This window comes from Plectropomus leopardus, chromosome 1 (assembly GCF_008729295.1).
Source record: "Plectropomus leopardus isolate mb chromosome 1, YSFRI_Pleo_2.0, whole genome shotgun sequence".
NCBI lineage: Eukaryota > Metazoa > Chordata > Actinopteri > Perciformes > Serranidae > Plectropomus > Plectropomus leopardus.
In genome coordinates, this window is record NC_056463.1 from 17,124,257 (window position 1) to 17,149,236 (window position 24,980).

A 24,980-nucleotide genomic window follows, 5' to 3' on the forward strand; every position below is an offset into this window, starting at 1 on the left:
TGGGGGCTGAGCAGCCACTTAAGTGTAATGCATCTGTGTACATGTAGGAACTGTAAAAAGGGCTGTGCAAGAAGGAAAACTTAAAAAAAAACCTCATATTCTCTGTCAATACTGCACACTGAGGAATTTAAATGAGTCCATTAGAGATACTCAGTCCAGTTCCCAAAAAGTCTGACGTCACCAGGACAAACTCCATGACAACCAAGACAAGCCAGGAAACAGTCTGTTATTCTTCTGCAGTGAGATCTTTGATTCAGCTGCACAAACTCCGAGATGCCGTCAAAAGTTTAATGCTAGAAAGTGGATCTTTCCCGCTGAGCAATTTAACATAACGTTTAATAAATGTCTATTATACGTCTTTTTAGACGTTTAGATTTAGTTGTCTTCAGATGTTTAGATTTCTGTAATTTAGGGTTGAAAAGTAATTAAGTAGACGTCTAGTCTTTGCTTGGATGAAAGAATAAAGAGAATCTGTGTGTATGACAAAAATAAACATTCATAATGTAAATGCTGGGGTATGCCATACTCTTATTAGTTATTTTCATGTTTTTACATATTTTTAATATATTTTATAATTATTTTAAAATATGGTCTAAAATTGGGCTATATCTAGCTGAAAAATCCTGGTCTGTAACAGCGCTCGAGCTTGGAGACGATGTTTAAACGACGTTTAGTGCTCAGTGGGTTAATTTAGATTTTTTTGGGGAGGGAGGGTCAAAAATATCGTAATACTTTGTGATCTGGTTGAACTGACAGTTTATGAATGCAGGCAGGAAATGGCTTTGTTAAGGTAACAAATGGTAATATGTTGAGAAATCAGATGTAGATTAAACAAATCAATCATCACATTACCCGTCACCCATGTTACAACTCGTCTGTCAGCTGCATTTATCTGTGCATTAAACCTGAAATAGTCATTTCAGAACTCGTGAGTCCAAGGATGATTTTAGACCAGATTTTATTTGTTTGTTTGTTTGTTTTTTGAAGTACAAGTCAGTCTTCCAGTTGTTTGCTTCACTGCCTGAATGTGACCTCCCCCAAGTCCCATATAGACATTTATGATACAAATGGGAGTAATAATATCTAGGGGGGGAAAAGTCTTTTTACATTCCACTGTTCGTGTTTGTCTACTGAATGTGTGTACGTGTGTGTGTGTGTGTGTGCGTGTGCGTGTGTGTATGTGTGTGTGTGAGAGCGTCAGTATTTGAGCTTTAGTTTGTGTGCTTGTATTTACTGTGAGTCCCTTTGTGTGTGTATATATCTGCACTGAGTTCTATTTTGCCAGTTTAATACAGAACATTGTTTACCGTTTTTATTCTGTATGAAACAATCCAGATGTACAAAGAAGTATGTTTTTTTAAAAGTTGTCACTTCTTTACGAATCACTGCACTTGTTGACGACGATGCTGGAACAAACCTCTCTTCATAGCAGGGTTATTTTCCTCGTGTGTGGGGGGGGGGGGGGTGTGGGGGGGGGGGGGGGGGGGGGGGGGGGGGGGGCAGGTCTGTTGTACGTGAGCTGAGAGTGAAGGTCGAAGGGAAAATGTCACAAACAAGCTTTACAACAGATAGATAAAACCTTTTTTGACCATCATACATAACTTTTTTTCGTTTAGACAGAAGCAGCTGCCAACATTTTGTCCTATCTGTCCTTCCGATCTGATTCACACAGACCAAAAAAAGAAGGGTGGCACCTTAACACCACAGCTGACGTTCCCCCAAAACACCCCCGTCGTGCACACATGCTTTCTGGCACAAAGTGTTCTGTGTGTGCCTTATAAAGCCTGCCACGCCTTTGCTCTTCACCATATGTGCGCCCTCTCCAAGTGTCAGGGGGAGGGAAAAAAAAGGTGAGACAGGAGATAATCATCACCTCTTTGCATCACTGTTAGCTACGTCTCAGGTCAGAGCAGAGCATCGGAGCATCCCAAAATAAGCAGGAACACACTCGTCTGTCCGTCCTGTTGGCCCTGTGTGTGAAACAAGGCATTATTTTCAGTGCTGCTGACGAAGCATTACATTCCAAAGGCTTAGTGAAAGTCACTTTAATCAATGCAATTTAAATATTGGTTGAATAACAGTCAGGGTTTGGTATATTTTAGTTTTTAAGAAATCGAGCTCAATTTTTGTCTGTCTTCACTGGCCAAATACCATAAACTGGTAAATTTTACTGGACAAGCTCGCATTTCTGATTTTGGGCATTCTCTTGGGGGACTGCTTGAGACAAAGAGAGGTTAACCAGCAACATTTTAATTTATATACTGTACAAATGATTGTGAAGTGTCCTGTATGAAAAAATGGAAAAAAAAAATCATCAGTATTTACTGGGGTTGTTGATATCTGTCTGTCCTTGGTATCACTCAGCCCCCTATTTCACTCCCTTTTCTCTTTGTAGTTACACATCCGTGGGGTGCACAATGTTAAATATCAACCATTTATTTTTTTGAAATCTGTACAGTGTATATAAAAATATAAATGTGTATATAAAACAAAGATACTTCTGGTATTGTTATGAATTTTTCAGAAGCTTGTTTTTATTATCTGTGTTATATTATAGGAAAAGGGTTTATTCTGTGTAGTTGGTTCTCGTATAAGGAGCGGGTAGAAGAACTAATCTGATCCTTTACTTAACTAAAAGTATAATAAATTAATATAAAATAGTCTTTCAATCAAAATATCACAGTAAAAGTACACAAATGTAACCAAAGGCTCTCAACTAAACACATTTTTATCATTAGCCACCTCAGACAGTAGATCTTTGTGGCTATAATAATATTTATTTACATGTGCACATACGATGAGAAATGTGAGAAGTATTTGGTGATTAGGCCCTGTGATGAAGTCATACATTTGAGGAAGGTGATGAAGCTGTGGTAGATCAGGGAAGATCACGGGGTCCAGACGCTGATGGTGGTCTTAATGGAGATGAGATGATATGAGATAAAGAGGGAGCTGAGGACCTGGATATGAAGAGGAGTGGCTTTGACGAACTCCTGCTTTGCTCTGGATACTTTGATTGAAGGTGAATGGCCAAACAAGTCTGCATAAAATGACAGCTGACAGCAGCAGAGAGGAGAACAGATTTAAAGTTTGACAGAAGCATCATGATTGGCTGATCATGGCGAACTATGATTGGATAACTAGGAAAGTGAACGTCCCTGATCCGCTGATTTGGAGGAAGCAGTGGTAGTGAGATGGAGAGAAAATTGTGACTAAGTAAAGCATAACGAAAGTCTTCGTGATTGAGCTTCATATGTTTTTTTATGCCTCCCCCAGCAATGACAGCTGCGTCTGAAGGCATTACGTTTTTGGGTTGTCTGTATGTCCGTCCCATTCTTGTATAGCAATAATCCCAAGAATGTCATGTAGAAAGTTCAAACTCAGACTTTAAGATGAACTAATGAGAAAAAGTCAAAGGTCTAAGGTCACTGCGACCTCATAAAACATGTTTTTGGCCATAACTCAAGAATTTAGGTGCTAATTATTCCAAGAATTCACACAAATGTCTAATGTAATGATAAAGCGAACACTTTTTTTCCCTCAAAGTTCTAGTTTTTAATGTAAAACCCTAACCCGAAAAGTAACAAGAAACTACAGCTGACAAAAAAAATCTCTTGGAGAAAAAAGCACAATATTGGAGCCATTTGTTATAAGCATTTGGGACTTAGCCCAAAGCTAGGGGGGTTGGGGGGCATGCCCTCTCGAGATAATTGTTTCCCATTTATGGCAGATTTATGCACTTTTTAAAAACCCATTTGAGATAACAGAATGCCCAAACATGTGGATGTGATTTGAAAAAAATATGAAAAAAAATTCCACAGGAAGAAAACCATACAGCCTAAATCCTACTTCTGTATCTAATTGTTCAACTGTTGACAAATGCTGAGGATGACTAATGTTCACTGCTGCCACGTTAAAAAAAGAGGCAAAAATGGTTGTTTCTATCCTAAAGTTGCATAACGGGTACGGTGGGAATTTGGCCTAAACAGCGTAAAATAATCTTGAAACTTATCTATGCTATAGTAGAGTTCACAAAATGTGTGTATATATATATATATATATATATTTGCAAATCTGTTACATTTAAATCCATGTCATAATAATCTTTAATAGAACAATCATGGACGCCCAATAATGCCAAATAAATGTGGTCTTCAGTACTATGTATTGAATATTTGGCCAATAGAAGAACAGGTACTCAGTTATTTTAGATTTCTTTGGGGAATAGCATGGTAAAATAAACAATATATATTAGGTCATTTTACACTAATGAAAACATAGATATGAATGTTAGATACCATTAGATGCCCCTCTTTTCTACGCAATGAACCTTTTAAAATAAAATAAAAAATTGTGGCTTTTGAGAAAACATCCAGGGCAGGTGTGCCCGGAACCAGCCCTCTATTTTATGTAGTTGAGTAAATGTACTTAGTTACTCCCACTGATTGATGCAACTGGACTTACAGTCCAAAAATGCTAAATCTGAATGCATTAAGATGAAACTGAGAACTTTAAGTTTTCATGCGAGGAACAAATTTCACAGACACTTGCTGCTCACTGTCAATCCAAGTTCAGTCTGATTTTGGGTGTTGATATCATCAACTTCCTTTGTAGAAATTTAATTGCAAATACATGAACCAACTGATAAAGCCACAGTTATTACAGGCACTGCTGGAAGTACACATTCGCTCTCTATTTTCCCCTCTCTTCAAGCTTGGGACTCAGATTTTAAGAGTAATTAACATGGATCCTCAGAATTGGTGCTGATCTCTAGAATTAAGTAAATTGCCTCCTACCTGCTACGTTTCACCGCATCTTCAACACCAGATAACATCTGACAGAAAAACTGTGTGTAATGTTGAGAAAGGGTATGTTTAATTTACCAGTTTATCTAACACCTCCACCCTCAAAGTTAAACCTGGCAGTCGTAGTAAATCTCACCAATGAGAACAGTTTCCCTCAGCGCTCCTCTGCTCACGACTCTCCAGCAGTCATGGGGAGACGAGATGAGGGCTGGGGATGCTGGAGGTGGCGGCGGTGGTGGTGAAAAGAGGAAACAAGAGAACATGAGATGCAATGAAATTCCAGAGGAGCGGAGGGTGACGGCAGGGCTGAGGATAAAACAGAGAGCTGTCACGACACAGGAAGCAGCAGTGGGGGATGACAGGAGCGCAGGGCTACAGATAGGCACAGTGGGTGTGCGTGGGCAACAAATGAATATACACTCCAAACAAGCCTCAGAGCAATAAAGACATGATTTGTGCTCCCTCTGCATGTGGGATCCACAGGTGGTGTCTTTTTACTTGAAAGTGGGGAATTGTGACACCCACCAAGAGATTTAACTACTGCCAAATTAACTGTAGTGTGTAGAGCGAGGCATTTCCACTGGTGACAGAATTTGATCAAACTTTTGAAGTTCCTGGTTCATTTTATGTACTGAGATCAGAGCTGGAAAAGAAGTAAAAGCGCCAATAAAACAATTTAAAATGGCTCAATTCAAGTCCTAATCGTACCTAAATAAAAGTACAGAAGTAGTTGCAATGTCTACTTAAAGAGAGAATCACAGTAATGAGTCCTAAACCTGGAAATCTGTTTGCATTTAAGCACCTTCACTTCCCTCGTCTCAAAGTCAGTGGGTTTTTTGAATGGCTTTTTGGTTAGAAGCCTTAAATAAGATCCGTGATTAACACAAACTACAAAGATATCCATGTTTTTTTCTACGACATGAAATATGTCAGTAAATAAAAAAAGGGTTGAGACTTTAAAGCGTCATCATGCTGAACTGCTCCAAACATGGCTTTACAGCCTTATAGTTGTGGCAACGCGACCATTGTGTAGTTCGTTTTAGCCTAGCCATAGTTTTTTTCTTCTTTTCTTCAAAAATCCTAAAGTGTTGATCATTTGTGAAGATTATCTTGCTGAACAAAAATTGTAAGCATTATAAACATATGTTTACCACAGAGCCTATTTTCTGCAATGATCCAAAATCCAGTTGTCAAACTGCATCGGCTTTTTGGCAAGGGAACCTGGGCGATGTTTGGGTTGGCCCACAGAAAAACGTCATCCCCGGGTCACTCTGTAGGACCCGCTCCATAGATCAAGCCCCGGGAAGTGCGCCGACTTTGAAGCCAATATGACATAGTGGCCCAACCCTGTAACTACGACCTCCAGGACCGTCACATGATGCCATGGGGCCCAGAAAGAGTTTTTACATAGACATACATTGGGAGAGAGACATCTGTAAATCAGTAGATACATTTTTTGAGCACAATGTCCCCCTAATGACTTGTTAAGTTAGCAGAGTGCTAAACTGGAAGCAGCTGGCAAAGTCTGTAGTGCGGACGATAAAACCAGAATATCCAGCTATTTTTCTCAAAGTCAAACTTTTTTGGCCTTATGCAACACTGAGCAGCTTCCACAGCAATGAATGAGGCCCTGCCCTCCAAATCCAGCTGTCTGTATACATCATGATGTAAATAAATAGCTCATTTCTTACTACTTAATTTACTGCCATGGCCGATTGAAGTGGAGGTAGTTTGAATACTTTATACTACTAGACTTTTTTTTTGCAGTGGTTCCCAACCTAGAAGTTGGGCCCCTTCCGAAGGGTCACAAGATAAATCTGAGGGGTCGTTAGGTGATTAATGGGAGAAGAAAGGAAAAAACACAACAAAATCAACTACATAAAGTATAATGTTAAAAATATAGCTGTCAGAAATTGTGGCATAAAAACATATGTAAAGTACAACAGCAATGACAAGTCAACTTATCCATTAGTCGATCGACAGAAAAATTAATGAATATTTTTTATAATCGTTCAATCACTGAAGTCATTTTTCTTGAAAAAGAAGGCAGAAGGTGTTTTAAGCCTCTCAAAGTTTTATATCATAATAAACTGAATATCTCTGGGTTTGTGGCTGACAAACCAAAACATATAAAGACATTACCTTTAACTTTAAGAAACTGGGATAGAAATATCTCACTATTTTGTGATGTGTTATAGAACTAATACTTATTTGCTAAAATGATTGTCAGATTAATCAGTAATGAAAGATAATCGTATATTTTCCTTTGAAATGTAGTTGAGTGCGACTAGAAGGTTGCAAAAAAAGAAAATAACTAAAAATTGTACTCAAACACAGTACTTGAGTAAATGTACTTTCCACCGCTGATTAAGATATATGGCGAAACAGATGGCCGAGGAAGTACTTGAGTAAATGTACTTTCCACCGCTGATTAAGATATATGGCGAAACAGATGGCCGAGGAGCAAAGAGCACACAGAGGGGAACCCTTCTGACATCACTGTAGTCTATTTTAGGACAAGCTGAGAACATAAAAAATATCAGTTGTGTTCTTGCTCAACATATTTTATCTTTAAAGTGATGACAAAATAAAAGAACACATTTGTCTAATATATAGTTGTGCAACACCTAGGCAGCAGATCATGTGTACATTATGATTCTGTGGGTGTACGCAGGCAGGCTCGTCATCTGTTTTGGGATTCTGTGCACATCTCCTGACCAGAGGGCATTTCCCTTCTGCTCTCAGTACAAGGTTCCACTGAACCGACATGACACACAGCCAGGCAAGAAATTTTCCCCACAGCCAGCACACACTGATCCAGCGGTGGAGGAGAGAATTATAACCTTGTTTACATGGCTCACAGCAAAAATATATGTGCTTTAATTGGAAACTCGGCTTGACAGAAAATTTCACTGATGCACCGCCTCATAAAAACTGTAATAAAAACAAACTGTCCTTTCTGTATCTGACATCCTTTTCACCCTTACATGCAGTAATGTGATTTTTTTTGTTTCTTTTAGGCATTTTTCACCTCAGTTTTCATCAATACGCCCCTGCATTGAGGTTCTCAGCATACATATGAATAAAGCAGCTGTGGACTGATATTTCCTCATCGTATCTTGCATGAAGTATAAAGTACGTAGATACAATGTGGTCTGCAGGTGGCCCATTTGCCACAGAGATATCAAAATCAGCAGGTGCTTCAATTTGACAGTCACTAAAAATAAGGTGATCTGCTTCCATCTGGTGTTCACGTCCTGTAACTGCAGGCTGCACAACCTTCATTATGCAACAAACACTGTGGGTATGACCATTCATGGTCACCTCCAGTGTGTCATTTAACCCTCTGGTATGTAAAAAAGAGTTATAATATTAAGTACTATTGTTATTTCAAGAGTACCATTAGTACTAAATAATACTTAAATACTAGATTAAAAAAAACATTTAAAATATGGTGATAAACATATAAAACTAGGGTATGACTGTTGTTTTGTATTAATTTTTATTCTTTTTATTTTTTGTTATTGTTTCTCTTTTTTCGTCTTTCTTTTGTTACATGGTTTTTGTTTGTATTTCTGTTGCATAACAAACTTAGCCGTAAATCAGTTACTCATTAGAATATGCTGAGTACGAAGGGCAGGTATAATGGGCTTTAGCTGCGGCCTACACCTTTTTTGTCCATAATTTTTATTTTATTTTTGTTTTTCCTTTTTATCTAAAGCCTGGATGTTATTTATTCTTTATTATGTGCGTTCCTCTTGGAAAAAAATGAACGAAATAAATTACCACATGTAATGAAAGAAGTAACGCAGTCAGCAAATAACAGAGGAGCATTAACATTTATTAAATAACCCATAATGTCTGTAATAGGCACAGTAAAATCACAGAACAGAACCAAACTGTGACAATTCAACAAGCTGAGAGAATCAATGCATTTCTGTTTAGAAACTGATTATGAGCTTGCTTCTATTTATCAAAGCTGGTATATTCATTATACAACCCACACAGTCTGCAGTTTAAATGTACAATCTTCAATCAGCAATTTACAAAATAATTAATGTTAAATATTTAGAACCTTTCTGACATTGTACTCCTTGCAAAAAAACCCTCAGCTTCCATTAATCTTCCTCTCCCTTTATTGACTGACTGGCAGAAGAACATGGAGTACATTTATTTCATAGAGAGGTGTTTGCGCTCTAAATATTTTCCACTCCACAATATTTTGTTCATTCTCGCTGTGTGTAACTGGAGAAACACCGCTGACCTCTTTGAGGTACTTCTCTGGTGGGTTGTGACACTGATATTTCCCCCAGTTCCACCACCCAAAATGAGTCCATGAGAGGGTCCAAAGGGCTGCGGACCTCATTGGCTTTCCTTTTCCAGGTACTCCAGGCTGGGTGCATCTAACCTCTGTTCTTGGTTGCGGTTCTTTGTGAACTCCTTCAGCATATCCATGACCTCTCCTTGATAAACGTCCGGGGTGGGCTGAGCTTCTGTAAGCACAAAGACAACGGGCTGACAGATGGCTGAAGAACAAAGAGCGCACAGAGGGGAGCTCTTCTGACTTCACCTTGATCTATTTTAGGACGCACTGAGAAGATAGAAACTGAAAGGCGGATGTCTGCTGATTCGACTGATTTTGCTCCTGACTATAATAGGGAGAAGAAAGAAAACACACCTCAACATTTATACTGGTTTCATATTGTAGTGATTAGAAAAGCCAACAACAGGCAAGGCAGCGTCCCTGCAAAGGCATGGCTGGATAATGAGACAGCGAGCCCCCGGGCATGAAGATGCAGAAGGCCCCACCACCTCTGATTCATTGGAGCAGGACACACAGACTTTGTAGATGTTTAATGTCTCTTTGCAGTCACTAAGCGTCTCTGTGGTTTGTCTCTTTGTGGTAATTTTGTGTATTGTAGTTTTTTGTTTCTGTGGTTGTTTTGACCCTTTTTGTAATCATTTTGAGTCTCTTCAAAGTCATGTTGAGTCTTTCAGTAGACGGCAGCAGGAACAGATCTTTGAAAACTTTTCTGTGGTTTCTTCTCTAAATCCCTAACTTATTCAGTCTCTCTTTCAAACTCGTAACAGGTGTATTTGGATGGGTGATTAAGCACTATTTAGGTAGAGACGAAGGGTAATTAGTGACTGCTGGTCATTGTGTCTCGCCGGTTTAGGACCTAAAATTACCGCGTTCACCTGGAGGTTGTGTTCCCATCAATGCCGATCGCAGCCGGAGGCGATAAAAGAGTACGTCTTCTGCAGAGTCGTTTGACCCGGGTGTGAATACCGAGCATATGCACTGTCACTGCATTAAAAAGCCAGATGTTAGCGGGCTGTTGTTGTAAGTCTCTCTGTGTCTCTTTGCAGCTGTTTTACATCTCTTTATTATCGTTTAGTATCTCTTTGTGTCTCTTTGCGGTCATTTTATGTTTCTTTGTAGTCATTTTGAATGTCTTTGTTGATGCTTTTATTGTCTTTATTCTTATTTTGTGTCTCTTTGTGGTTGTTTTGCTACTTTTTGCAGTTGTTGTAAGTCCCTGTGTCTCTTTACAGCTGTTTTGGTCATTTTTAATCTCCCTCTGGTCAGGATGTGGTAATTTGAGTGACATTTTGCAGGTAAAAGTCGGAGGGGCCTTACACTTTGGGCCCCTGGGTCTGTGCCCTGTAGGCCCGTTCATTAATCCATCCATGTGCAGAAGGCAAATTCTTCTGCTTTAGGTCTCATCTGATCATTTTTAAGTGTTTGTGTCAGACTTTAGAGATGCTCTGTTTATTCAATTCAACACTGAAACCATGTCAATTAATAATTTAAGAGTATTACAGTGTTCATGCAGTATTTATTTTCGTGAAGTCAGCCTGCCTGCAACAGTTTTTGTTTGTTTTTCCAGAGTGGTGCTGCCAAGTGGACGTGTTGATGCTATTCTCACACCAAATCTGCTTTTCAGCTGTTGTGCACAACAAAACAGACACATAATTGAATCATATTAAGAAAATTAGACAAATAAAATGGTAAAGTTGTACTAGGAGAGTAAACGAGCTCCCAAGACAAAGTCCAAGCCAAAAAGAAAGATGAAGAAACAGAACTGAAGTTCATTTGTAAACAAAGCAGTGATTTAATTATTCCAGCATCATTAGCCATGAATGATTGCCAGATAAAAAACAAGGTTTTTTATAATGATCATACCCACTGGAGTTTTCCACATTTTGTTGTGTTGCAAACTGAATTTTAAATGAGAAAGTCTGATTTCTTTGTCGCTATTAATACAAACAAATATTTGTTATTTCCAATTTGTGTAAACATTAATATTACAAAGCTAAAATGTGTGTCATTAAATATTAAAGTGTTTTGCACTGAGAATCTAAAGTATATCCAAATTCCCTTTAGTGAAATGTCTCTTGACTGGAGTCTGTCTTTTGCCAGCTCTCTAATTAATGATTTTAATGTGTCTTCAGCGCTGTGCGAGAGGCAATGGCACACGTAGAAACTATTCTCTCACCTGTTGCCCAGTAGTAGATGTCCCAGTCATTGCTCGGTTCATTAATCAGTCTGTCGTACTGCTGCAGCTGGTTTTCACTCATTGTGTTCAGATATTGCTTTGCAAAAAGGCTGCAAGAGAGATAGAAAATTAATTTGAGTCTTTTCTCTAAATGGAAAGTCATGGTCACTGGTAATTATCTGAGCGGTTGGTGAATGGACTGTACACTTCTTCTGCTTTGGGTTCCTTTGTGTGGCATTACTGCCTCATTTTGGCTTTAATCCTTGTCAATGTCTCTTTGTTAAACAGACAACTTGTGACTGTCTTTCTATTACACACATCCAATATAATCTACGTAGATCAGCCAAAACATTAAAACCACTGACAGGTGACGAGAAGGAATAACTTTGATAATCTTGGTACAATGTAATGTTTTGCTGGGAAACCTTGGGTCCTGACATTCATGTGGGCACGCACCATCCACCCAAACACTCTTGCGGACCAAGTACCCCACTCTCGTGGCATCGGCACTCCCTGATGGCAGCGGCTTCCCAGCAGGTCAATTCGTCCTGCCACGCCACAGAAACTATTCAGACATGGCCCGAGGAACATGACAAAGAGCTCAAGGCGTCGACCTGGTCTCTAAATTCCCTAAATATAAATCTGATCAGGCATCTGTGGGATGTGCCTGTACCCTATTGTATGTTGTATACTGTACATTTGTGTGTTTTCAATGTTGTACTGTTTTATGTGTTGTATGTATGTTTGCTGTGTCTGAGCGAAGCCAAAGACAAATTTCCACTAAGGTGGAGAATTAAGGCTCTTTTTCTATCTACCTCACAAGCCACGGGACTCAAAGGATCCACCGCCAAGGCCCCAGCGCCATACACCACAGGTCCCCCAAAGGCCCCACCATGGATTGGACTTGGCTCTGACCTGTTGAGGTGGGGACAGAGGACCTCTGGGGTATCGCTTTGTCTCACAGACGCTCAATCGAATTAGAAACTGAGGATTTTAGAGGCCAGGTTGACACCTTGAGCTCTTTGTCACCTTCCTCACACCTTTCCTGGGTATTGCGGTGTGTCATTGTCCATGGGGTGTACTTGTCTGTTACAGAGTTTGGGTGGATGGTGAGTGTCAATTGGCATCCACATAAATGCCAAAGGCCACAGCTTTAAAGTGTCCATGTGAGATAAAAGAAAAAAAACATCACCAATAGACCAGATGACAGACAGATAAGAGAAACAGCAGAGTTTAACAACCTGAGTAAAATGCAGTTCTCCAACATGCCCCTCTTGCGACTCTCATACAGCAGGCGTCGCTTCTTGACCTCAGTGGGCTCACCGGGCCTCTCCTCCCAAGGAGGCAAAGGGATCTCAATCAGATCTCCCCTGGTGTCATCTGGCGCATCTCCACGGTAACCACGAGACGATACCAGCCCTGTGACTGCTGGTCTCCATGCTGCTTGGCACATCCCCGTGACCAGCTGGCAGAAAGAAATACAAACGGTTGAACAAATATTAGAGTTTGAGTTGAATTTTAACACAACATACGTTCACTGTGCAACCTGTTTGAAGTCGGTGAAAACATGTAGTACTGTTGTTGAGCTGACATATCGACTTACAGCTATTGCTTTTTACTAATTGTCTATCTTCTCTTACTTTTTTCTCTTATTCTTATATATTATTTGATATATGGTTCATGTTTATTGTGACATGATGATCTTTTCTAATGTCTGAGAATTAAAAATGTGAGTCACACTAAGAGCAAACAAGTCATGTGTATCTAATTAGGTTGATTTCTTTGTATTTAAATTGCCCTATTGATCAGATATTTACCTATAATTCCCCCCCCCTCCGTTTCCTTCCAAAAATACATCTAAATTATACTATCATATGGATTTACAATTTATGATTATTTTCATTGTCAATTACTCTGATTTAATTTTCTTGATTATGATTAGTTGTTTGGTCAGAAAAAATGTAAAGAATTTTTTTCCTAAAGCGCCAAATAATGACTTGAAATATATTCTCAGCCATATTTGTCATAAAAATTAAAAAAAAAAAAAACAGAAAAATGTTCACATTTCAAACTGACAATTAAAAATGGTTACTGATTTATTTAATAATTGACAGCTAATTGATTGATTGATTTTGACTGATTTATCGCAATTTAATTTTTTTAAACTTTGTTGAAATTGATTAATTGAAGTTTATAGCAATATGACCAAATGCAAAACTCAAATTGCAGTACTATAAACTTTTTATGAAGGTAAAATGTGTCAAAACAAACTATTTTAAATTAAGCATTCAGCAGGAAATCTAATCCAGACTGAGAGGCACGTGCTTGTGTGGTGGAGAAACCAGTGAAAAACAAAATCATCATCATTATATTTTATTCAGTGAAAATTAAATGTAAAAATTACAATTTCTGCTAGACTTTTTTTTCGCAAATCACGCAGCTCCAACATCGTGCTTAAGTATAAGATCTACGTTTTCCTTTTTTTTTTTTTTTTTATTAACTTATTCCTTGCTTTAATGCAGCTCAAATTGTTTTAAAGGATAAAATATCTTAAGTTTAGTAGGCCTTAAATTGAAATCAACACATCGTAGAGGACAGTGAAGAAGAGGGGAATTGCATAACATCCCATACTGCCCTGTTGTACAACTGTTTACTACTGGGTTGTAATCCTGTCCTCCAGCAGGACACACTATTTTTCCACAACATCAAAAGACTAAATGAAACATGTACGCTTGTTATTTACCTACAATGCTAATCTATTGCTGCTTCAACATTTAATGACTTCACTTTTCATATTACATCACATTAGCGTTAAATCTTCCAACGGTCCTGAACGAGCTGTAACGTTAACCTTCAAACCTCAACCAACAAATGCACAAATAAACGTAACCTTTATAAGATTACTCACTCTTTTTGCGATGACGGAAGGCAGCATTTTAACCCTTTTTCTTGTAAAGTTGAGAGAGCTCTCGGTAAGCTGCTGTTGTCTGAATGTCAGACTCAAAAATTACACAAGCGGGCTTCACGTAACAGCAGCACCGGGGAAACTACCGCGGCGGACCGGATACAGCCGCGCAGATGACACCTTATTTTTAAGGTAACGGTCATGTTTAGCTGGCTACAGAAAAAACATAGCTGCCCCCAATGTGGTATATTTAAGAAAACGGTTTTAATTACTGTGTGTGTTTTTTTTTTTTCTTGTTTGTATTTTCTGAAGACTATATTCAAGATTTAAAGGGGGCTTGGCCGTAGGAACCAAACACTGTTGTTGTTAACCGGTAAACTTTTCCTGACGCACTCCACATACGGAAAGATTAGCATCATTAGCATTAGCTGATGAAAGAGCGAGCCCGTAGTTGTTTGATTTGTATGTTAACTCATGTTAATGAACACTTTCAAAGTCCATGCACAGTCTACATGGTGTGCCATCTCTTGACTGGTGTCCGCTTGTCGTTTTCTCCAGTTATTGTCATATTTTGTTTTAGCTAACGGTCGTTTTGTGCGGACTCGAGCGGAACGTTAGTTAGCGTTAGCTAACGACAGAAACAAGGTGTAACGTCAACACAAACCTCCCGAGCATTGGCAGTGCACCTGTTGTCGGTATGCATTGATAATTTGCAAAAGTGTGCATATGCGAACTACACTGAAAACAATCAAATCGTAATTAGCTGCAGTGCCACCAGCTGGATCATCTGAGGCCCACGGGATGGCTGCTGCAGGACCTGCAGCCGGACCGAGCACCTCCAAACAGGATCTCATAGACCTGTACGGGGATCTGACTCAAAACGAAGAGGTGAGTGACATGTTCACTTATTTTTGTCCATCGTAGCAAATGCATCAGTGAGAGCAGCACAGGTGGGTGTAGATGTGAGTGTCGGCACATTTCTTCGGAGGAGAAACCAACCACGAGTAGTTTGAATGGCAGTGGCAAAACAACATACTAACTCAGTGCTTTTTTTGTACACAACAGTAACTCAAAGTAAGATTTAGGTTCTGTATAAATTAGAAATATTGCAAAAAGTACATACGTAAAGAGTTTCCAAATACAAAAAAACAACAACATTGTCTTCAATCTACAAGTGATGCCACGCTACTGGAGTTGACAATTTTGCTTTCAGCCATGCTTGTTGTTGCCTTATTTAACGATGTGACGCGATTATGTCAAGAAGTCGAAATATTGTCTTTATAATTATATATATGTTTTTCTTATCACACCTCTAAGTTGAGGTGTTTTTCAGTCGAGGCTGATGGGTGAGGATCTGCCCAACACAGCTTTACATGATTAAAGAAGTAAAAGGTGCATAAAAAGCAGCAATATGTACATCCTACAGGTTCCCTTTATGAGATGATTATTTTCATTTGTAACATGTACAGTTTAATTAGTGTAATCTTTGAATTAATGTCATGTTTCTGTAAATTTACTGATCATAAGTAATTTAGATCTTGATATATTGGAATTGAAACTTGTTAATACCTTATTTTATCATTATAATAAGTTGATTTTTATATTATTCTTATATTTATACAATGCTGTGATTTTTGACAAATTTTAATAGACAAGATTTTAATTTTAATTTATTTAATCTTGCAGAATTAATCTTTGGTGTTATTAAAATATGTATACCCTGAGTCTGCTGTGATTCATGGGTTCAACACAATACAATAAAACAATCATATAGATGGGGCAGGCGTAAGGTGAAAAAGCTAACACAACTCACATGATAAAAGCAAGAGCAAAGTAAAGAAAAACGTGACAGTTAAAAGCAGACAGAGGATGTGAAAAAAGTAAGCCTCAGGCTGAGCTAAGAGCAAGTAAAAGTACACAAAGAGATGTATTAGTCTCAAATGGAGGGCAGGGTGAAATGTTTTTTTTTTTCATTTGATACCTGTGAACTGAGCAAGTGTTTAACATCAGAATTTCTGTCTTTTTTGTTGTTATTGTATGGAGGCTTATATGTCGATTCACATAAGTATTTGCAATCAAAATTAAACCACAGTCTGTTGTTTTTATTAAGGCTTTTAGTCTCAGGTACGATCACTTAAGTCTATCATTTTAGAAAACTCTCCATCTTAATTTGAAGTTGTATGTCATATGTATCAGTGTGTAGACTTCTTTCAGCATTTGAGCTGAAGAGCAGCTGAGTTGGTGCCAGCAAGACGTTAATCCAGTTTCTAGTTATTATGAATCTGGCTGCCAGTAGGAGTATATATTGGTTTATGTTGGTTTCTGTCATTTACAGCTTTAGGTTTTTCACAAAATGCATTGAGTCAAATAGGATATAAATATTCATTTTTGTTGTTTAGTACATGCTCTGCCAGAATCCCGGTAGTATTGGGTAATGCCAGAAAATCTTGGTATAATCCCATGTCATGCCACACTCCCTGCAGCTGCAGTGTTTTGTTCATTGATGCTCTCTGCACATTGCGATGCAGAGGACGACAGCATATATGATATCTTAATTTTTTCCTTTTTAATACAGGATTTGGACAGAATTGCTGAAGCAAATGAACTTTTTGATGCTGTTCTGACTGGCTCAGTTGATCAAGACAAGAAAGTCACAAAAAATTTGGCACCTTCGAACAACACAGCGTCTAATGAGGAGGCTAAAACAACAACAATGAACAGCAGAACAGGAGGAAACTCACTGAGGAGACTGTCTTTATATATTGGGAATTTCCCCTGGGTGAGTAGTATGCTTTCTATGTTAATGTTGATTACCCTTTAGTTAGGGATGTCCCGATCGAATTGGAGGGATTGGTATAGGTCCTGATCGACACATTTTTAAATTGATTGAGATTGATTATTTTAAACATGCGCTCTGAGCGATCCTGTGTGTACATCCACTGACACAGAAGTGTCGGAAATGTAGAGCGTGATTTACGGCGGATATTTAGGTTTTATTGTAATGCTGCTACTCCAGTAAAACATATTTTTTCATGTTCAGCTTCAGCTGCTACACAACTTTAAGCAGGATTGAAATTTTTGTTGTTCATTTTTAATGAACTAGTTTTACTACAATGCTATAATGAGTGAAACTGTGATCAGTTTTTATTAGTTGTGGTGGGGAATGTTAAAGTTCAGCTGTAACACTGCTTTGAAGTGGAATTGTGATTATAATACGCATCTACTGTGTTTTGTACTTTTATTTTAATGCTTCACTAAGTGGAATTGAGAGGAATTTCACAAGACACATTTTGGTTTATTTACTTTGTTATTTTGTCCAAAAAACAAACTGCACTAAGTGGAATTGTTATCAAAGCTACATAAAAATATTTTTGGTAAAAATTAATTGAAAATCCCTTAGGACTATTGTATTGCAGAGCTATTTAACTGTCAAGCATAGACACTGTTTTGATTTTATTAACTTTAAAGTACTTGAAATGTGCATTGTGCAGCTGTATTATCCAGGTAAATACAAGTATCGGATCAAGACTAGGTATCGGCAGATACTCAATATCAAATTGCTTGGTTCGGGATTGGGGGCAAAAGAACTGGGGATATCCCTACTTTTTATTTATTATTTATTATGTTGTCCAATACAGTTCCTGTTTTGGTTTGTTTTTTCGATGTGTGCTTGTAAGACACTGTTGGCATTAAACACAACAGACAATTTGTTCCCTTCTCACAATCAAGATAAAAAATAACTGCCCCCCCCCGTCATTTTCTCAACCTCTTTTTCAAATGTGGTACATCTTGTAGTGGACATCTGATAAGGACATCATAAGCATTGCTCAAACGCTGGGTGTGAGGGACGTTAAAGAGGTCAAATTTGCTGAGAACAAAGTTAACGGCCAGTCAAGAGGGTGAGTTGTTGAACATCTAGTGTATATAAAAAAATAAAAGCTTTTCTTGTGAAATGTTTTGTTTATTGTAAAAAAAAAAAAAGAAGTGTGTTTCATCTTAAAGATTCTTAGTAGCCATTCATGTGTTGTTTCTTCTTCTGTGTAACACAGCTTTGCCGAAGTGGTGGTTACCTCAGATGAGTCATTTAAACTATTGTTGGATAAAATACCCCTGTGTGAGGTCAATGGGGAAAGGATAGACTGTCGTTTCGCCACTCGCCAGAACCTGTCTGTGTTTGAGGACATGGCAAATAAACGTAAAAGCACCACAATTTTAAAACACTTTTACATTAATCTCTCAATGTCACTATTTCTGTCACATTTTAACAAAAACATTGTGTTCTCTTTAGGTATACCCCTGCGTGTTAATTCCAAAGATGCTAAGGACTCAGATTATTCAAACAAGATTCCCTCATTATTATCACAGGAGCCCAGCCCTCCCCCCATACCTCCACTTCTTCCATCACATCCAATGGCAAACAGGTTTCCCTCATTACCGAGCCCTTACCTCAGTCATCCACCTCCTCCCTTTCCGCCTATACCGCCAAACATCCCTCCTCCCATGCTCCCCCATTTGTATCCTCCTCATCCAGTCCATGTTCCCGGCCAACCGTCTCCCAGTCTCCATATAAATCCAGCGTTCTTCAATCCAGCACAAGACGGGCACAGCAGCATAGCTTACAGCCAACAAAAGTGAGAACATACACTGTTTTGATTTCATTTATCTTAATTATAAGGACAACACACATTAATCAGCAATGATGTAAATGTGCCAGTGTTAGCTACCTGGCAATTTTTTTAACTTGTGGTCCTTTGGCAAGATGTTTTGAAACCCATAAAATGTTCAGATTTAAGTAACAAAGACAGCAGGACACCAGAAAGACAGCAATCTGGCAGAAATGGCAGTATAAATACAAAGCAGCAATAAGAAACAGCATTTTAGCACAAATAGCCATGTAGGAAGCATCAAGCAATCATTACAGGCAACATACAGAGCAGGAATAGTAACAAAGATGGACAGTAAACAGAGATAAGATTCAACAGTTATTTTGTAGATCTTAATAACATATTAAAAGATGCAGTAACGGGATAACAATGTGTTAATATGCACTAACACACAGGCCATGCAACACAAAGTTAGCCAGGCTGTTAATAACAAAGAAATTTCATGCTATTTTTTTTTTTTTTCGAGTTATTGCATTGTAATTTGTTTTTTATGTTTTTAAGATTACACTTGCAATGAGTCTTTAAAGCAGCAAAAGGCCAGAATACACACAGCAGATAAGAAAGGACATGAAGCAATGTTAGGATAATACAACAAAGCTTAGATTCCACATATTTGTCACAGCAATTATGAAAACTTTTAATTTTTAGTTAAAACTTTTTTCTTTTCTTTTTTTCCAGACACACACCTCAAAGAACAGATGGAGATTTTGAAGAGTTATTGAACAGAAATAAAGCTGTTGCCAGCAGTGCCATCAGCAAGGCTGTGTCTGGAGCAACAGCTGGTAAGTAAAACTGATCAGACGCTGTGAAGTAAAAGAAAGAACACACAACTTAATAAGCCACGTGGACAAAGGAGTGGTCCCTGCCTATGGCTGACGGACAAATAGCGGAAAAAAACGAGCTCTTCCTCACTCCGCTTACAGTGGAGTTTGAAATTAAAATGCTATCCAGTTTTTGATATGTTGTCAAGCTGAAGATTATATAAAATCGATTAAAATAAACATGGTACATTTATAATGTGTAATATATAATGTGTAGCTTTTAAAATCTTAGAATCATCGAAAGGAGGATCAGAAGAAACAGATGCACCTGTGCTTCATTTTGATTGTGACTATAAGGTCTGGACACATTCATTACATAGTTTTTGCAATTATATGCTAAAAGAAAATATTAGTTTTTTTGTGCCTTATCAGGTGTCATGGATAGATTCTTGTCAAGAACAATACATGTCATATCAGCCACAAGACAACTGAAGCCTCATTTCCATCGAGCAGTCTGTCAGTTCAGTTTGTTACACATTAGATTGGTTATTATTGCATGTTCATTGTCAAAAATTGTAGCTGGTACCGATAGAACCACTCTGTGCCACCCCTTTATTTCTTCGCCTCTGTCGAGGTGCCTCGCACACTGATCTGATGTTAAAAGGTGGCGCAAGAAGCAGTGCAGTCCGTTGATTGATCCAGGGAGAATCAATACTAGTTCAGTAAATTAAATAAAAATAAATAAATGTATTATTTTATTTTTGCCCCATTTATTTATGTATTTACTTATTTCATAGTCATATGTATTAATTTCTTGTTCATATTTATATATTGAATATCGACCAAAATGGCATTCCACAACATACAGTTCTAAGAGTACAATACTGAAAGTGTTTGGTGGAAATGAGGCTTATAACCACAAAACGTGGCAAAGATCGAGTCCAAACATGAACTGAAGTCGTTGTTTTTTCTTGAGGTAGATGACAGAATTATGTTTCACCTTTATTGATATCGATTTCCAATCTTTTTGTAAGTTCAGCCCAAATGGATGTGAGTGTGTGAAATGTTTGCCTAACTTAAATGTATATTGGGGTTCAATGTGATCAAATTTTTAAAACTTTTTTTAATCAGTCCTAGTCCTAAGAGTTTTGAAGTGCTTAAGTACTTAATAGCAACTGTGTATTGTATCTTCTTCTTCTTCTTCTTGTATCTTCTGACTTCTTCATTTGCTAATGCAGGAGACTTACGTGTGGCCATGGAGACTCTATTAACTGCCATTGCCATCATTAAGCAGTCCAGAGTGTATGCAGATGAACGCTGCCAGGCCCTGGTCACCTCACTCAAAGACTGTCTCGTCTCTATCCAGGGCAACTACGGCTACAGGTTTGTGTCATTATGCCTGTATGCAGAAACCGAAGCTGAAAATGGAACTAGTCTACATATTAATTAAATCTAACAATTTGTCGGTATTCTTTGCAGGAATACCGGCCGTTCTGGAGACGAAGAAAGAGACCGGGACAGGGGTCGTGACAGAGAGCGAGAGCGCAATAGGGATCGTGACAGAGAAGATTCCTCTGGTTGGGAAGGTGCAGGAATGTCTCGGAGACACAGTGAACATTCTCGGAGCAGGGAGAGGGACAAGGAACGCTCGCGGGAGCGGCACAGAGATCACAGAGACCACAGAGACCACAGAGATCATAGAGACCGATACCGCTAACTTGGTAAGCCTTCTTCTAATTTATATATTTACTTATTAGGCTCGGGCAGTATCTATTTTTCATACGTTTATGCCTTCCTGACATTTCACCCGGATCTGCAGTATATGATGTTAGTTGTATTTTTAAAAAAGAACAAAATGGCATTGCCTAGCTTATAATGGATGCTCCTGCTGTGTTTAAATACTTGCCTGTAGAATAATAAACAGATTTTTAAAAAAAAGACGTAAAAATTAAGTGCCCTTGCTTGAGGACCCGATAACACTTGTTGCATTGTACACCAACTCCCTGTCGGTGTACAATTGCTTTTGTAGTTGGAAGAAGTCATCTGAAGATTAAGTTATATGTGGCAATGCTACCAGACAAAAGAGGAAGCGTTTTCCTGTTTCATTAGTCCTGTGATGTTCTCCCACCTCCTAGTCTTCCTCAGCTAAGCTGCCCATCCCACGAGTATAGACCGACCTCTGGTGGCGTGTGCTATGCACTACAATACAGCGTCTGTTTTTTTTTTTGTCAGTATTGAAAATCATACCTTTGGGATTTGTAAATATCTTGGTGTACTGTAATACCTTAATACCAGCGAAGCCTATTACTTATACTTGATTCTTCATTATCTATTGGACCGTTTCGTAATTTGGCGTGTTTTATTATCAGTTCCACTGTTAGGTTTCTTTCTTTTAAAATTGTGTCATATTTAGTGTCTGTGTTCTGAAGTACATGAGTACCACAACAGAAGAGACTGCCCAAAAACCCTTACTGTAACGGAAGTTAAATATCACAGAGCCATACAGAGATGTTGATGGTGTCTCTCTTTTGCTCGCTTGCCTCGCAACCCCAGTAATGCATGATCATAGAAAATAGTAATAACAATTTTTGAGTACCAGTCATTTGGCCTTCAGTGCAATGGTATTGCCTATAGTGTCAAAAACCATCACTTTTGCTAATAAATGTCTCCAAGGCTGCATCAGAGTAAAATATCCTGTCTAAAATACCCCAAAAGTAATTACTGAACTTGAGCAGATTGCCCTCCAGTACTTCACACCATGTCTGTGATTAGATGTCTGTGATTGTCTCTGACTGTGTATTTTTAGGCGTCTTTGTCACTGGCTGTGATTTATTTTTGTGTCTTACCTCGGTTCTATTTCTTGTGATGAAATTGGGGCTCTCTTGCACAAAAACATATTTTCATCTTATGACGCTACCTGATCAAATAAAGGTTTTATGTATGTAAAAAGTTTCAGCAAACACCAATCCTTTACATTTTATTTCATTAACAGCTGATACAGAGAATAGGCCTTTTTCACAGTATATATTTTGCCTTGTATAGTAGGAAAAGCACAGGTGTTACTAATAACACTAACGATGGCTGTGTTCTGTTTAAATCTTCAAGCGAGAGTGACAGTGAGCCAGTATGCACAACACCCGGGTCCTGTAATCAGATACAGCTAAATGGAAGTCAGCCATCACTAATTTCATTATTTACACCACTGCTTTTCCTCCTGTGATAAATCAAATGTCTTCTTGGGAAAAATGGTGTATGATGACATCATATTTATGTATTGGATCATGTCTGATAACAAATTTTAAAAGTGGTAAAAATAATCATGTAATTATGACTAGTATACAGTTATGTCCACATAGAATATATTACATATGCACATAATTTTGTCCGATCTCAATTTCATAATCGATGTCAATAACATTTTTCTACAGCGTCCAATTCTGGCTTCAGTCTGAGACTTGTTGTGGGCATGTGGTTAATTTCAATAAAACATCCTGTATTTATTGATAGATGCAGACAGCTGGGTTTATTTAAAGGTTCAAAGCTGATAAACCATTAAAAGAACAACATGCCTTTGGTTCCTAGTGCTAATTCAGTGCCCCTAAAACCTTTTCAACAGATTACAGTTCATGAAGTGAAGGTCAGCGAAGTAGTTATTTTTAGTACAAAGTTCTTACTGTGCAGTGACCTGTTAAAAGTCGACAACCCATTATGTCACCAGACTCTTAATACATAACAATCACATTTTATTCAGTCATCTTGTGTGTCCATGAATAAACCTTGCATGGCCTTAACCCAATACCATGGAGAACTTTGAGTGACACCTAAGAAAGATTTTCAGTCAAAGTAAAGGTTTAAAGTGTTGTATATTTTAATGAACCACACATACCAATTCGTATAGTTGCCACCATATGGTACTATGGTTACAAGGGCAATTATCACATCCTCTCTGAGGCTCTTGTTATATCAAACTGTAATCGTCCATATTTCATATCTAAATGTAGCTTTTAAAGGTATACTTTTCTCTCCCCAGACTGATGGAGTGTTGCAATGCAAAGACATGCAGAGATGGGACTTGTTTGTTTCTGGATCAAGTTGCATAAAATCTGAAGGGATCTAAGGTGAGACTGAAGATACATCTCCACCAGTCTAAAGTGTACTTTTTTTGACTCACCTGTCATCTGTACATACTGGGACTTTTACCCCTTTTAAGAAAAAAATGTGGTTGTAGATTTGTTGCTGGGACATCAGTGTTTGCATGCATAGAAACACCTCTTAATAACTTAAGAAATACAATGTAACATTTTCTTCACTTTCTTTTGTATTAAATCTGCAGATTAAAAACACATTCCCTGAAAATATAATTTGAGTGTTTTATTTCCTCAGACGTGTAGGTTGTATTTAAATTGGATACATCTGTTTTCAGAGTATTTTTGTGTTTTCATATACCGTCAAAATGTCTTAGTGACAGAATATTTTTATTGCGATTGACTGACAATTCTGTCGTACCTGTGCCACAGAGAAAATGATTCGCATGCACAGTTAAAATGTTTTTGGGTTAACACAGTTTTTCCCATGTCTGATCTGGGTCTCTTTTTCTATCTACAGAAATTGAGTAAATAGCTTGCAGAAATTTTATCCAAGATTTGAGGTGTTGCTTTGCTGTAATGCACGGCACAAGCATGAGAACTTATTCTCTTTATAATTCTGGAAGAAAGGCTGTGGTAACTGGATAAACAGGAGTACTGGTTGTCATTTAGAGGCTTTATTTAAAAAAACAAAAAACATTATCAAGCAGGTGCACAAATTAATATTCGCAGAAGTCTCCTCTGTAGTTGCCATTTGTTGTCACAGATCTACATAACATGAATCTGTCCGTGCCACAGCCCCACAAAGTCCTTGCCATTCTTGAAGGCGGCCAGTTGTAATCACTTCTCCAGTGGAGCATAATTCAGCAATTTCTCAATAAGATCCACGTGAGACAGGAGCATCCTCCGACAGCAGTACCTCTTCAGGCCCAGGGCATCGAGGGCATCACTTAAGAGGGAGAGAGCAGGTAATGTTAGTCCTAATGCATGGCACGCAGATCACTGAATGAATAAGTAAAGAACATGCACATTACTGCAGACTATAGTCAGGATAGCAGCCTAAATGGCCTCAGGTAATGGCTATTACTCACTCCATCCTAAGCCTGAATAGAGACCTCTTGCAACCTTTGAGGAAATGGACGTACCCTGTGATAACTACATAGGCTAAAAGGTTTTGATGTGTTGTACCTTTTATTCGACTGCTTCTAGAAAATTATTTTGGGAAAGCTGCTCCTGTGCTTGTCACGTATGTAAACTGTA

General features: G+C 38.3%; 2 protein-coding genes across 2 annotated transcripts; one reads left to right on the forward strand and one right to left on the reverse strand.

Moving 5' to 3' along the window:
- Positions 1-8,625: 8,625 nt before the first annotated feature.
- On the reverse strand, positions 8,626-14,330 carry sdhaf2 (succinate dehydrogenase complex assembly factor 2). The gene is made up of 4 exons (XM_042507167.1): positions 14,214-14,330; positions 12,547-12,770; positions 11,306-11,415; positions 8,626-9,298 (listed from the first exon to the last, which is right to left on the reverse strand). The coding sequence occupies exons 1-4, from the start codon at positions 14,238-14,240 to the stop codon at positions 9,168-9,170; spliced, it is 492 nt and encodes a 163-aa protein (XP_042363101.1). The 5' UTR covers positions 14,241-14,330; the 3' UTR covers positions 8,626-9,167.
- Positions 14,331-14,440: 110 nt separating this feature from the next.
- LOC121957124 (cleavage and polyadenylation specificity factor subunit 7-like) lies at positions 14,441-24,561 on the forward strand. The gene is made up of 9 exons (XM_042506000.1): positions 14,441-15,098; positions 16,786-16,989; positions 18,006-18,109; positions 18,260-18,405; positions 18,499-18,841; positions 19,553-19,656; positions 20,874-21,018; positions 21,115-21,356; positions 23,666-24,561. Exons 1-8 carry the CDS (start codon positions 15,012-15,014, stop codon positions 21,350-21,352), a joined length of 1,371 nt encoding a protein of 456 aa, XP_042361934.1. The 5' UTR covers positions 14,441-15,011; the 3' UTR covers positions 21,353-21,356; positions 23,666-24,561.
- Positions 24,562-24,980: the final 419 nt, after the last annotated feature.

Excerpts from the sequence above, each read along its gene's own strand:
- sdhaf2 (XM_042507167.1), bottom strand. The coding sequence starts at position 14,240 with ATGCTGCCTTCCGTCATCGCAAAAAGA. Across the intron at positions 12,771-14,213 it reads CTTCCGTCATCGCAAAAAGA|CTGGTCACGGGGATGTGCCA; the intron begins GTGAGTAATCTT and ends TCTTTCTGCCAG. Across the intron at positions 11,416-12,546 it reads GAGAACTGCATTTTACTCAG|CCTTTTTGCAAAGCAATATC; the intron begins GTTGTTAAACTC and ends TCTCTCTTGCAG.
- LOC121957124 (XM_042506000.1), top strand. The coding sequence starts at position 15,012 with ATGGCTGCTGCAGGACCTGCAGCCGGACCGAGCACCTCCAAACAGGAT. Across the intron at positions 16,990-18,005 it reads ATATTGGGAATTTCCCCTGG|TGGACATCTGATAAGGACAT; the intron begins GTGAGTAGTATG and ends TACATCTTGTAG. Across the intron at positions 18,406-18,498 it reads TGAGGACATGGCAAATAAAC|GTATACCCCTGCGTGTTAAT; the intron begins GTAAAAGCACCA and ends TGTTCTCTTTAG.